The sequence below is a fragment of the Callorhinus ursinus genome, unplaced genomic scaffold (assembly GCF_003265705.2).
Source record: "Callorhinus ursinus isolate GAN/ISIS: 27379988/994484 unplaced genomic scaffold, GSC_fseal_2.0 scaffold22, whole genome shotgun sequence".
In the NCBI taxonomy this organism is placed as follows: domain Eukaryota; kingdom Metazoa; phylum Chordata; class Mammalia; order Carnivora; family Otariidae; genus Callorhinus; species Callorhinus ursinus.
This window is the reverse complement of record NW_027397084.1, coordinates 10,511,888-10,524,790: the sequence shown is the minus strand read 5'-3', so window position 1 is coordinate 10,524,790 and position 12,903 is coordinate 10,511,888. Positions and strand designations below refer to the sequence as shown.

The window sequence follows — 12,903 nt, the reverse complement described above, 5'->3', positions numbered from 1 at the left end:
GGTAGATGCTTAACCGACTGAGCCACCCAGGCGCCCCTCTTTTTTAATTCTTTTTTTTTTTTTAAGATTTTATTTATTTATTTGAGAGAGAGAAAGAGAGCACATGAGAGGGGGGAGGGTCAGAGGGGGAAGCAGACTCCCTGCTGAGGAGGGAGCCCTATGCGGGACTCGATCCCGGGACTCCAGGATCATGACCTGAGCCGAAGGCAGTCGCTTAACCAACTGAGCCACGCAGGCGCCCATAATTCTTAAAATTAAAAAAAAAAAAACACCTGGTTCAATATATTTGAGTATGGTCTCTTTTAATTAATTTGGTCCAAATCTACTTTTCAGATTCACTTTAAGAAAAAAACTCTGCAACCATGGAATCTTTTATCCTATTATAACTTTCTTTATTGTATCTCCTTAATTTATCCAGCTTTCTTCCTTTTTTTTTTTTTTACCCAGGTTTCTTATTAACAAATAAGAATTCATATTTGTTCACAGATTTCATCTCTGCGTCCTGACTTTTATATCTACTATCAGTTTGTGTTTATCATCTCTTTGTTTCTTTGGCACTCTTCATCTGTATTCCCAGAGAACATCTCAAATTGATCCTCTCCAACAGTCCTCTCAAAGGCTGGTCTGTAGAGGGTTACCAGACAGAATGCACCACCTGGGGAGTTTGTTAAGAATTGTTTCTCAAACCCCATCTCCAGAGATATTTACAACCTTTTAAAGGTGATGAGAAATGGGGAGACCAAGAAGGAAATTCCAGATTAGCAGGAAGCATAAGCAAAACCCCAGGTGTGGGAAAGAGCTATGCACGGCATTGAGTGCTAGTGGTGGAAAGGGAACAAGTGGTCGGGAGCGCTTTGAGGAGTGGCCTGGGCAAGGTCATGGAGGAACATTTATGTCATACCTGTGGCAGAGATAACACTCTGTATATAAAAGTCAGCAAGATATTTTACATTTAAAAATATTGAAATGGGTGATGGTGGTCAAAAGGTACAAACTTCTAGTTATAAGGCAAATAAATCCTGGGGGTGTAATGTACAGCATAGTAACTAGAGTTAACAATACTGTATTATGTATTTGAAGTTTGTAAGACAGTAAATCTTAAAAGTTCTCATCCTAGGGAAAAAAGGAGGTAACCATGTGTGCTGATGGATGCTAACTAAACTTATTGTGGTAATTATTTTGCGATATATACATAAATCAAATCATGATGTTGTACACCTAACACTAATACAATCTTATATGTCAATATATCTCAATTTTTAAAAGAGAGAGGAAAATACCAGAATCCCCAGAACTAATCCATTTTGACTCCTGATAACAAATAGTTAACAGGAGTCAAAATGGAAAACAAGCATCTCAGTGTTCCACTTGCCCAACTCCCTCAAAATATTAAGAGTATTTGCCCAAGTCCCCCTCATATCTTATATCCTGCCTATCTGTAATAAGGTTGTTCACGCTTTGTACTTAGGAAGAATGCATGTTAGGTATACTGGTAGCACCCTCTCTGTGTGAGCCACATATTCAATTATGACCCTCACAACTAATAAATGAGCTCTTGCAAAGAATTGCTCTCAAAAATAACAAAAAGAATTCTCTGAAATAAGTATGTATATTACACATAACACAACACAGGACCAGCCACATTTCAGATGCTCAATTGCCACATGTTGTTAGTGGCTACTGTATAAGACAATGCAGTTCTAGCTGTACCCGATAATTGGTGAGAATTTTTCTTCTTTCCTTCCTTCCTTCCTTCCTTCCTTCCTTCCTTCCTTCCTTCCTTCCTCTTTCTTTTTCTCTTTCTTTCTTTCTTTCTTTCTTTCTTTCTTTCTTTCTTTCTTTCTTCCTTTCTTCCTTTCTTCCTTTCTTCCTTTCTTCCTTTCTTCCTTTCTTCCTTTCTTCCTTTCTTTCTTCCTTTCTTCCTTTCTTCCTTCCTTCCTTCCTTCCTTCCTTCCTTCCTTCCTTCCTTCCTTCCTTTCTTCCTTCCTTCCTTCCTTCCTTCCTTCCTTTCTTCCTTTCTTCCTTTCTTCCTTTCTTCCTTTCTTTCTTCCTTCCTTCCTTCCTTGCTTGCTTGCTTGCTTGCTTTCTTTCTTTCTTTCTTTCTTTCTTTCTTTCTTTCTTTCTTTCTTCTTTCTTTCTTTCTTGTGCATGCTCGCCCAAGAGGGTGGGGAAGGGGCAGAGGGAGCTGGAGAGAGAGAATCTGAAGCAGGCTCCAGGCCCAGTGCATAGCCCATCATGGGGCTCAATCTCACAACCCTGAGACCATGACCTGAGCCAAAATCAAGAGTTGGATGCTTAATGGACTGAGCAGCTCAGGCGCCCTGAGACCGTGCAGTTCTAGATGGTGCTGCTACAAGAAGGCAGAACCTCTGGCAGCCTGAGTTCCTGAATGTCTGAATGGAGAAAACTCCCTGAGAATCCCTGCTGGATAGTAACATGAACAAGAAATAGACTTTCATTTATTTGGGCTTTGTCTATTGCAACAGCTCTTAATGACCTACACTGACCAGGTCTCCTGGAAGTTTGAAAATCACTGAATTAAAAACTGTGAGAAGCAAGGCAGAAAGACCATTTAGGATCATATTACAATGCAACTTTCACAGTAAGTTTGGAGTTCGAGAGGAAAGAGAAGACACAAGAGGACTGATGATGGATTTGTCACGGTTTGGATGAGAGGAATGAGTGACAGAGAGAAATCAGATTTCTTGCTCAGATGAATAAGTAGGTGATATCATTTGAGTTGATAAAAAAGGCATAGGAAAACTAGTTTCGGAGTAGAGCTAGAGAGTTTAATCCCTGTTGACTTTGAGGTGCCTGTGGACTAATGGTTCAGTTTACTTCAGCATTGACCGTCTGATACATTCCAGGACAGGTGCAAATTGTTTGGCTCTCAAGGGACCAAAAACTGGTTAAATAGATAAATCCAGTGTAGTATGTAAGAGTAGTGATAAACGATACCCACAGTGTTCTTAGAGACCAGAAGAGAGGGACCTACTCTGGAGTGATGTGTCTGGCAAGGCTCTTGAGACGAGATGATACCTAATGGAGTCTTACAGCATGGGTAGAGCAGTGGGATAGGGCAGGGGGGCAGGGCAGGTGTCTTAGACCATTCGGGCAGCTGTAAAAAGAAAAAAAATACCACAGACTAGGTGGCTTATAAACGACAGAAATTTATTTCTCACAGTTCTGGAGGCTGGAAGTCTGAGATCGAGGGGCCAGCATGGTTGAATGAAGGCCTTCTTCCAGGTCGAAGAATTCTTGTTGTATCCTCACCCAGCAGAAGGGGAGAGGGAGTTCCTGGGGTCTCTTTTATAAGGACACTAATCCCATTCATGAGGGCTCTGCCTCCATGATCTAATCACTCGCAATGGCTCTACCTCTTAATTCTATCATGCTGGGGGCTAGGTTTCAACATATGAATTTTGGGGGAGACATACACATTCATACTGTAACAGCAGGGTATGAATGGAGGAACAGGAGGGAGAAGGTGGCAAAGACATTCAAGGTAGAGGGGACCGCACGACGCAGGCATTGAGTTCAGGAAAAGTTCAAGGATTTCATAATGGCTACAGGGTGAACATCAAGGAGGAAGCATATGAGATAATACAGGTGCAGCAGCAGGGCCAGATTATGGAAGGTGACTATTGTCCTGTCTGCTTTTGTGCCATAGACAGACGATGGAGGAGGGATTGAGGAGGACGGGAGCTGCAGCCACCAGGACGGATGGGAAGCTGTTGCAGTAACTTAGGAGAGAAATGAGAAGAGATGACGTCCTGAACCTAGGATTAATTTGAGAACGTTCAGGAAGTGAAACTTACTGAGTTTGGTGATGTGTGGTATTAGGCCTGAGGAAGAGGAAGAGGGAAGTGTCAGGGATGCCTCCCAGATTTCTAGGGGACTGGGCGGATGATGGTGCTAATGGGGGCAAAGGGAAGACAGAATAAAAGCAGCACCTACTGGAGGGAGATGGGGAAGGTAACTGCTTCTCCCCACCCATAGAATTCCCAGGAATACGGTCTAGTGGGAAAGAGTGAGTCAGGACTGTGGGTATATTTGCCTTGTTTCCAGCCCTCCATCCCAAAACGGAAATGAATTTTTATTTTCACCACCACCATTCGGGGAAAACTGGGAAATGAGCAGCAGGACTTGAGAACAAGGCTATAAAGCATGAGGGTGCTAAGAAATGGCCAGTGGCAGCTGCCTGTGGACCCCTCGTGTGAGGACCAGGACAGGAGATGGTGGTGAGAATCCATGCGAGTGCACAGATGACACTGGCAGGAGGGACCCCCTGGGTTTGGAACTGGAAAAGGAGCAGAGAGAAGCCATGGGCCTCTGAGTGGGGCTGGGGCATGGGGGGGAGGAGGAGAATGAAGGAGCCCACAAGATGGATTTCACCAAGCAAGGAGTGGTTGGACTGGCCTGAGAATTTCCAGGGGCCTCCAGAAGTAGGGCAAGATAGCATGCTGGGCTATGTTGGGGGAACAGGGTTATGACTCGAAACCCGAAACTACTCTGGAATTGAATATGATTCAGTTTTTATTTTACTTGGGCTGAATATTTCTCATACTTAAAGTTTGTTTTGCCTCAGTGGCTCTTTTTTTGTGTTCTGGGGAGCACGGGATCAGAGGCCAGGAGCAAGAGGGGTAGTCCTGGGGTGTGGCCTGAGGAAGGGAAAAGTGTTCCTCTCTAGATCTCCAGTTGGCATTAATCTTCAAAAGAAGCCTGAGTTTGGGGAGAGACTGGACATTGAGTATGTGGACTTGGGGTGGGTGGGGTGCTATTACTCAAGGGCATGCTTTGTTTTGTTCTTTCAGCAAAGCTGCACACTCTTTCAAATAGGGAAGAGCTGGGCTCTCTGAAGGACTTTTAATGAGAAAAAATGAGGAAACCAATTTTCTTTCCAAACTTTATTATAAATTCTTTTTTTTATTATGAGGGTTTAACAGAGCAGAGCTGGACTTGCCATCTCTCTTGTGAAACCTCAACAACTTACAAAATTAATAAATAGGAAACTAGGTTTAGTTTTTTTTACGGCCATGTCATGCACTCCTAAGACACAAAGAGGAAAAAATCCTGTAACCATATGTAGTACAAACTCAGAAATTTTCAGTCGCCACTAAATTCTCTGTAGGATTTCCCTAGGCAGAACAGATAATTACATTCTTTCACCTCTCTCTAAAGACTTAAGAAACATAAATAGATCCATAAATAGTTCATATAAATATAGGTTTACTTGTTAAATAATAAAACTCTCAAGTCTGGAATCTTGTCTTAAACAATACAAAATAAGGCATGTAATTCTTTAAAATGGAATCTTCTGCCCCAAAGTTATCTCAGGGTCTATTAAATACATAAATAACTTAAAGCCCTTAGAAAAGCACACAAAAAGCAAATTGGTACTCAGTCAAAGCTTTGATCTCTGGGGAGAGGGAAAGGTCATTCAGATTCTATCTCTGCACAAAAGTGTTATCTCTGAAAGTTCAATTGGGTGAACTAGTTTAAGAGCCCTAGTGAGTTTGGTCAGAAATGGGACTGGGTCTACTCCTCCAGAAAGCCTAACTGCTCTGGGTTAGACCAGAAGCTCTTAAGCCACATGGTGCACAATGGGGGTGACGCAGGTGCAGCCCACGGCCACCAGCATCTTCTCCAGCCGGAAGGAGTGGGGGCAGTGCTGAGACTCCCTTCGCAGAACCAGGATCTCTTGCTGGATGGGGACAGAGTTCATGTGGTAATTTATCTTCCCTTCAGCATTGACACAGCCCAAGTGGCGGCACTTGGCCTCCCAGATCACAGAGGGATATCTCTCAGGGTCCTCATTACGGCTGCAGGGGAGACAAAAGTGAGGGAGAAAGTGAGTACCGGGTAAAGCAGGAAGGAAATCAGATAGGAATAAACGAAGGGAGGCAAATTCACAGGGTGACAAAGTATAGGCAACGCAAATTCTCGAAAGGCTGCTAGTCAGAAGAAGTAGTTTGGGGGAAAACTTGGATTTGTAGGCACGTGAAATGTTATAGAAGAGAATGATCAGTTTTTTCCCAATTTCTTTGAAGAAGGAACCAAATAAGATAGACTAGACTGCAGAGGGGATTTAAGTTTGATACAAAGGACAATTTCTTAAGGTATATTTGATAAAGGCCAAGGGCATCATCTAGGATTATGATAGCCATCAATCTGATTTAATGAAGTCTGGCTTTGAAGCAGGGAATGCATCAAAATTTTATCTGATAGCACATTCATGGGATAGAGCCCAGAGCTGACATGAAGGGCTGGAAACAAAAGCTTAAGCCCCTCTACAACCTTCTCTTCCCTCTCTCCTCCAGCTGAATGAATGACTTGCTTTGACTTTTCAGTTGATTTATTTGAACTCTTCTTAGTCATGGGAGTAGAAGAAAATCACAGTCAGGTGAATCTACAGTCACCACATAACTGAGGTTTTTTTGCATAAAATCAAAGCACTAAAAACTATTTTGTATTTAATCTTAATAGGGCCTAAATATTAGATGTACTAAGAACACAGCAAGTATAGGTCTGTTGGTGATATAGATCAAGTTTGTCTGACTCAAAAAGGGGTGGAAATATCCAACATGACATTTCCTTCACTGGGTTTCAAACTATTTTATCCAACTGCTAATACGACCAAAAAGAGAAAGGCACAAAAATCCAGTTAATTACTAGTTATTTTCAACAAATCATCGCAATGGTAGGTCTGGTAAAGAGAATTCAAGCGTTAATCCCCAAGATAAATTTCTATTTTTTTTAAAAATAAATGAACAATAGACTTGGGGTATCATAAATGCTAGAATAATGACCACCATTAGTGTGAGTGGGTTTTTGGTGTCAGTGACAATGAGATCTAATGGATAGGTATTATGGCAGGAGAAGAGGTCCTGTGCTCTATCAAAGAAGTCTGTAGAATAAAATTTGAGAATCTTTGCACAATAGCCCTTCCAGGTTTGACTGATGATTCTGAGTAAAATCATCCTCAAGGTGACTTAACTGGCAGTCCTTTGCATAAAAGATAGAACAATACAGAGATTTTTATCGGGAGCCATTACGTACTGTAGATTCCAAGGTGAAGTGGATCGGTTGTAGTAATCTGAGGGCCTTCTGGAGTTCGTACTCCGGTTAAGGATATTTAGATTGACCTTCACATGCTGAGGGAAGTTCTTGTCCTGAGTATTTGGGCATCCTGGATTTTGTGGGAATGCTATTCCTGCCTTCCCAATAGCCACCAGGCTCAGCAGCAGCAGCAGTACTTGGAACTGAATGGGAGAAAGGAGAGGTAAGACACTGGATTAGCATGTGGTTTTTGTTAACAAACTGTAAAGATTATTGTACTGTTAATCATGGAGAACATACTATGTTCCAGGGCAATCTACAATAAATTTTCGGATCACTTAGATGAAAAACTGGTTATATGACCAAAATAAGGTTAAGACTATGGAGTGTTTACTAGTCTTGAACATTCTTCTTTTGATGTAAGAAAGACACATTTTTTATTGGTTGGCAGTAATTTTAGTAATAATGGCAAGTCATCGATCTCTGTCCCAACATTCTGTGAAACCCTATGTGGAGTCAAATGTTCACCTTAGAAGAAAGAGCTGTAGAAAATGCATGTCATATCGTATCAGGGTTCATGTTAGAAATGCTGGGCAGACATTCAACCTCAGACTGGTCCCGCCCTTACGTTTTCTTATGTATATTTTCCAGTTTTTCTAAATTTATATATATTGATTCTGTAATCAATTAAGTTAATATTTCAGAAATATAAAGACCATTTACTCTAAACCATAGTTACACATGTATCTATTAGAGTAAGTAGGCTTGGTGTATTAGACTATGGTATAGTCTAGGGGCGCCTGGGTGGCTCAGTTGGTGAAGTGTCTGACTCTTGATTTCGGCTCAGGTCATGATCTCAGGGTCGTGAGAGGGAGCCCTGCGTCAGGCTCCATGCTCAGCGGGAAGTCTGCTGGAGATTCTCTCCCTCTCTTTTTGCCTCTTTCCTACTCCCCCAAAATAAATAAATAAATTCTAAAAAGAAGCCTGTGGTATAATAATAGAATAATGGAAAGGAAAGTCAGTGCTGCAATTAATTAAATCCTCAAGGATAGTGTTCCATTTTATTATGGAATAAAGAAAAACGCTGTGGGAGAATTATATTAAATCCCTTGTACTCAGAAAAGCAGATTTTCAATAAGCATTCTTTCTCACTGCACAGCATCATGTGACACTTCTCATGTGGTTTAGCCCCAATCTAGCTATCTTTCAGTTTTAATCTCATCTTTCAAACTGATGTGTATCAGTTCTTGAAAATGCTATAAAATGACGAGTACCTACCAAAGCTTTAGTATCCTATCCTATGTATGCAGCATTCTTGGATCTCCATAGTTAGAATCCAGAATTTCATGCCTGCAGTCCAGAAATATTATCCGGACCAAATCAACAAAAGCATTGCACATTAGTGCAGGACTCACCATGGATGAAACTGTCGCAGGAGCCATTGTAGTTTCTTCCAGTTGATTGGCGATGGATCAGCTTGTGGCTGCTTCGAGATGGACAGAGTGTAGCACTATCTTGCCCCTTTTTATAGGACTTCGCTCCTCTGTGGTCACTTATGTTGACGTATTGAAGTGGTTCAAAGGATGACACCATTTTCCTTAAACGTTCCGTCTTCAAATGAGGTCAGAAAAGAACCTCCCCTTCATGACGGGTAGTATCTACCTCTGAAGGAAAACGGAAAGAGCAAAAATTCATGTTTCAAAAGACTATGTCCTTTCTTCATTCTTCAAGGAACTATTACTTGTCAGAAGTTGAGCAAAGACGTGTTACTGATGAGCCGGTATCATTTATTTATGGGCATATATGAAGCTGTCATAAGAGCTATGCTCTATTTTAATGGTTCATGGGGAAATGAAAGTTTGATACAATGTTCATGTCTTCTGGGGTCAGGTACCTTGATTTCCCATTGGATAACTCCTTTCCTCACCAGATTCCCTAGACAGGTGTTGCGGAGTCCATTCTAAAAACGATTCAAGGTCTTGCCGTATAAACAAACAATTGAAAAATGAATAAGAATTTAATGATGAGAAGGTATATTATCTCACCGAAGTAACACCTGCTTTGTTGAACGTTTGCTCTGCTCAAGAAACTAATAACTAGGTTCAAGAGATGTGAGCTTTACTATTAAAGGCATGCCTAACACATGTTACCAAGCAACTTGTTAACAACTCCGTTCTTCAGGAGGAGTGAGATGGAAATGAGGGAGTGAGGGGGTGCAGCCAGACAAAGGAAGGAACTGAGAACAAAGAAACTGGAGCAAGCGGATGGAAGTCGAGAAAAGGAGGGCAATGGAGGGTAGAAAATGACAAGAGGGGAAAAGGGGAAAGAGTGGGGATAATGGTTCTTTCCTTCCTTTTCTCTCCGCTCTAAATAAGACGAACTTGGATTTCAGTCCTTGAGAATGGCTCTCCCTCAGGAACCCTGAGGACTAGCACAAGGATGATAAAGATAAGGGGTCGGGGGATACAGATGTGGCTGCCACACGTCGTCCTCTCTCTGCCCCCTCTCTCCAGGGAGGTGAATGATGGCTCCTAGGTCCTTGAAGAGGGTACGTCATATTATACCCAATAACACAGGGGCGTTGACTAGCAGTTCTAACTCAACCTTTGGGGTGTATAAGAAGTCTGCTGGATCTTGGGCCTGTTTGTCCTGCAATGCATTCCTCCTTGCTCTGCCCTATTCTGTGCCTCAGAGGACTGCCCCTGAAGGCTGCTTTCTCAGACTCTTCTGTTAGGTGACTTCCAGCTAGGTTCAGCCAAAGGGAAATTGGAGGGCAGAAGTGTGGGAATTGGGAGAAGGAGACGAAGAAGAACAGAGTCTCCTTACTCTGTCTTCTGGAGCAGTGCTTGCTCTTTTTATCCCTCCACGTTTGGGATGGTAGTAGTCTCTGATGTCAGTCTCAATCACTCTGGTAACCTCTTCCTTGCATTAAATTTTCTCTCTTGCAAATGCCTGAAGTCACTTCTCTTTCCTTGGCTAGGCCGTGACTGATCAGCGAGGGAGGCTATGAGCAGCTGATCTCAGTGGCAGTGGTAGATGAACTTGGGAGGTGAAGCAGATACAGATAGAAGAGGAGGTAGGATACAGCGTCTCCTGATTTCCCTAGTTCTGGTGTTGATATCACCATCTACGCTTGAAGATATGGAGTCACTATGAGCCCTCCTGTTCCTCCTCCACATGTGATCAGGTAGCAATCTCAGAAGCTGCTGTGTCTCTCACATCTATTCCCTATTCCCAGACCTACTGCCATTCCTCTAACTTAGACTCTTACCCGCTTGGACTATTTGAATAGCCTTCTTTGCTCTTCCCACGTGCTGCCTTCTACCCATCTTCAACATTCCTGCAGTAGTCCTTAAAGCATGGCTCCAGTTATGCCTTTTCTTGTTCCCTTAGGTTGCATACGGGACAAAATACACAACCTTGAGCCTTTGAAATAGTATTTGAGTTAGTGTTTGAGATCTGCAAACTTTCTAGCTTTACCTCCCACCATGTTCTATGACCTGGGTTCATGGGTCCGGATTCTTGTCCTTCTAATGCCTACATGCCTTTTATTAAGGTACTATCTCTGAAATGACCTTCTCGACCTCAAAATGTTTCTTGTCCTTCCAGAACCTGTTCAAATGTGTCTTCTAGGTCTGGCAGTCTTTCTTGATTTTCTTAGTTGGAATAAACAGCTCCCATAACACATAGCTTATACCTACCTCTCTAGTAACTTTTGCTTCATTTTCTATTGTGTTTTATTTGGCTGGAAAAAAGTATATTTAAGACATATGTCTATTTCCATTTTTAGATTTTGCTGTAATCCTTCAAGGCCAGTGTGTTATTCATCTTTGTAACTCTCATGGTACCTAATGTTGATCTGTGAGCTATCTGGAGATAGGTCGCCATCTTATTTGTCTTTGTGTCACCTAACATGGTTTCTGGTAAACAAGAAAAGCTCAGTATTTTGACTGATTGACAGTATGAATGTTATTTGGGTAGCTCAGAGTCTTGAATATTCTTTTTGGGACCCAACTGCATTCCAATAACCATTTTGAGCTAATGCCTTGACTCTCCATCCTGATCCTTTTGTCGTATGACAAGGTTATGGCCTATTTTGGACCACCCCAGAGTGGAAAATTTCTTGCTTGTTGCTTTCTGGCAAGGATGAGGTGGAGGAGAATGTGCTTGTTGCCAGTTCTTTTAGTTGATGGCCAAGGGGACAAAGCTGACTCTAGTTGTTCTCCCTATTGCCTGCCTCCTATACCAATGAAATCCAGCCTGTGTGCCAACTTTTGAAATGCCAACCCTTAAAATAAGAGTGGGGAAACACAGTGGGTTTTCACAAAGGTGTAAAAATAATTACTTTGAAGTGGTGGTCAGAGCGGGGTGTGCCCAGCCTTGAATAGGACTGGTTTCCCAGATGCACACCTGAGCTGGAAGCCTGTGCCTCCTAGAGGAATGGTCAGAAACACAAAGGGGGTGTGAAGAGTGGGGAGGCTCTTCCTCTGTATTTGTCTACAGATGCAGCTGGTTCAGGTTTGAGTACCTGTTGAGACGGGGGCGGGGGGTGTTGGGAATGCTGGATTGAGAATAAGGATGCCTGAAACACTGGACAAGAGGGCACTTTTGTGTTCGTTGTGGCTCTGCCATTAACTACCCATGCCTTTGTGTACCTCATGTCCTTGAGGCTCAGTTTCTCTCATGATAGAATGAATTTTTGCATCAGGTAATCTTTGATTACTTGTGAATTTTCAGACAAAGGAATTAGTGGAGGAACAAATAAGAGCAGCAAGTTAGGGGTGATTATTTTGCTTCGTGATTTTGCTCAGGTTTCTTACTCTTGCTTCTCTGAGTACTTGGAAAACAGATGTCTACAAGACAGGGGGAGCTACAGATTGGGAGTTGGGACTTGGGTGAGGAGAGTATCAGCTGCTGGAGATCGGGAAATAGTCCTGGGAACCAAAATCCTGGGTGCATTTGAGGGGATGATACTGGTGAAATGTCTGTGAGCTTCTTGACTTAGGGAAAGGATTTTGAAGTCCCCTTGACATTATTAAGACACCAAACTTTATTCTTTCCTATTTATAATTAAGAACGATGTGAGAGAGAAGAAAATTTTCTTCCTTTTGCATTCAGGAGAGAGTATTGTGAAGTCTTTTGTCTTGATGTAGTGGAAAATTAAGACTGTCATTAAAAAAATTAAATAAATAGAAGCCTCGCCGCCATCATGAATGACACAGTAACTATCCGGACCAGGAAGTTCATGACTAACCGACTACTTCAGCGGAAACAGATGGTCATTGATGTTCTTCACCCTGGAAAGGCAACGGTACCTAAGACAGAAATTCGGGAAAAACTAGCCAAAATGTACAAGACCACACCAGATGTCATATTTGTGTTTGGATTCAGAACCCATTTTGGTGGTGGCAAGACAACCGGCTTTGGCATGATTTATGATTCTTTGGATTATGCAAAGAAAAATGAACCCAAACACAGACTTGCAAGACATGGCCTGTATGAGAAGAAAAAGACATCAAGAAAACAGCGAAAGGAACGTAAGAACAGAATGAAGAAAGTCAGGGGGACTGCAAAAGCCAACGTTGGTGCTGGCAAAAAGTGAGCTGGAGATTGGACAACAGAAGGAGTAAAGATGCTGCAGTGGCTTTATCTGTGGTGGTTGTGCAGATTTTTCATGAGAGGATCAATAAACTAAGAATGTTAAAAAAAAATTAAATAAATAAGCTAATTTTGAAAAAATCTTGCTTGGGTGGTGAAGTTACCATTGAAATACTATTCTTTTCTTTCTTTTCTTTCTTTTCTTTCTTTCTTTCTTTCTTTCTTTCTTTCTTTCTTTCTTTCTTT

At 42.0% G+C, this 12,903-nt stretch overlaps 1 protein-coding gene across 1 annotated transcript; it reads right to left on the bottom strand.

The window, feature by feature from the left end:
* Positions 1-5,534: 5,534 nt before the first annotated feature.
* Positions 5,535-8,542, bottom strand: IL17A (interleukin 17A). The gene is made up of 3 exons (XM_025890820.2): positions 8,475-8,542; positions 7,060-7,262; positions 5,535-5,822 (listed from the first exon to the last, which is right to left on the bottom strand). Exons 1-3 carry the CDS (start codon positions 8,499-8,501, stop codon positions 5,585-5,587), a joined length of 468 nt encoding a protein of 155 aa, XP_025746605.1. The 5' UTR covers positions 8,502-8,542; the 3' UTR covers positions 5,535-5,584.
* Positions 8,543-12,903: the final 4,361 nt, after the last annotated feature.

Excerpts from the sequence above, each read along its gene's own strand:
- IL17A (XM_025890820.2), bottom strand. The coding sequence starts at position 8,501 with ATGGCTCCTGCGACAGTTTCATCCATG. Across the intron at positions 7,263-8,474 it reads CTGCGACAGTTTCATCCATG|TTCCAAGTACTGCTGCTGCT; the intron begins GTGAGTCCTGCA and ends TCTCCCATTCAG. Across the intron at positions 5,823-7,059 it reads ACTTCACCTTGGAATCTACA|CCGTAATGAGGACCCTGAGA; the intron begins GTACGTAATGGC and ends TCTCCCCTGCAG.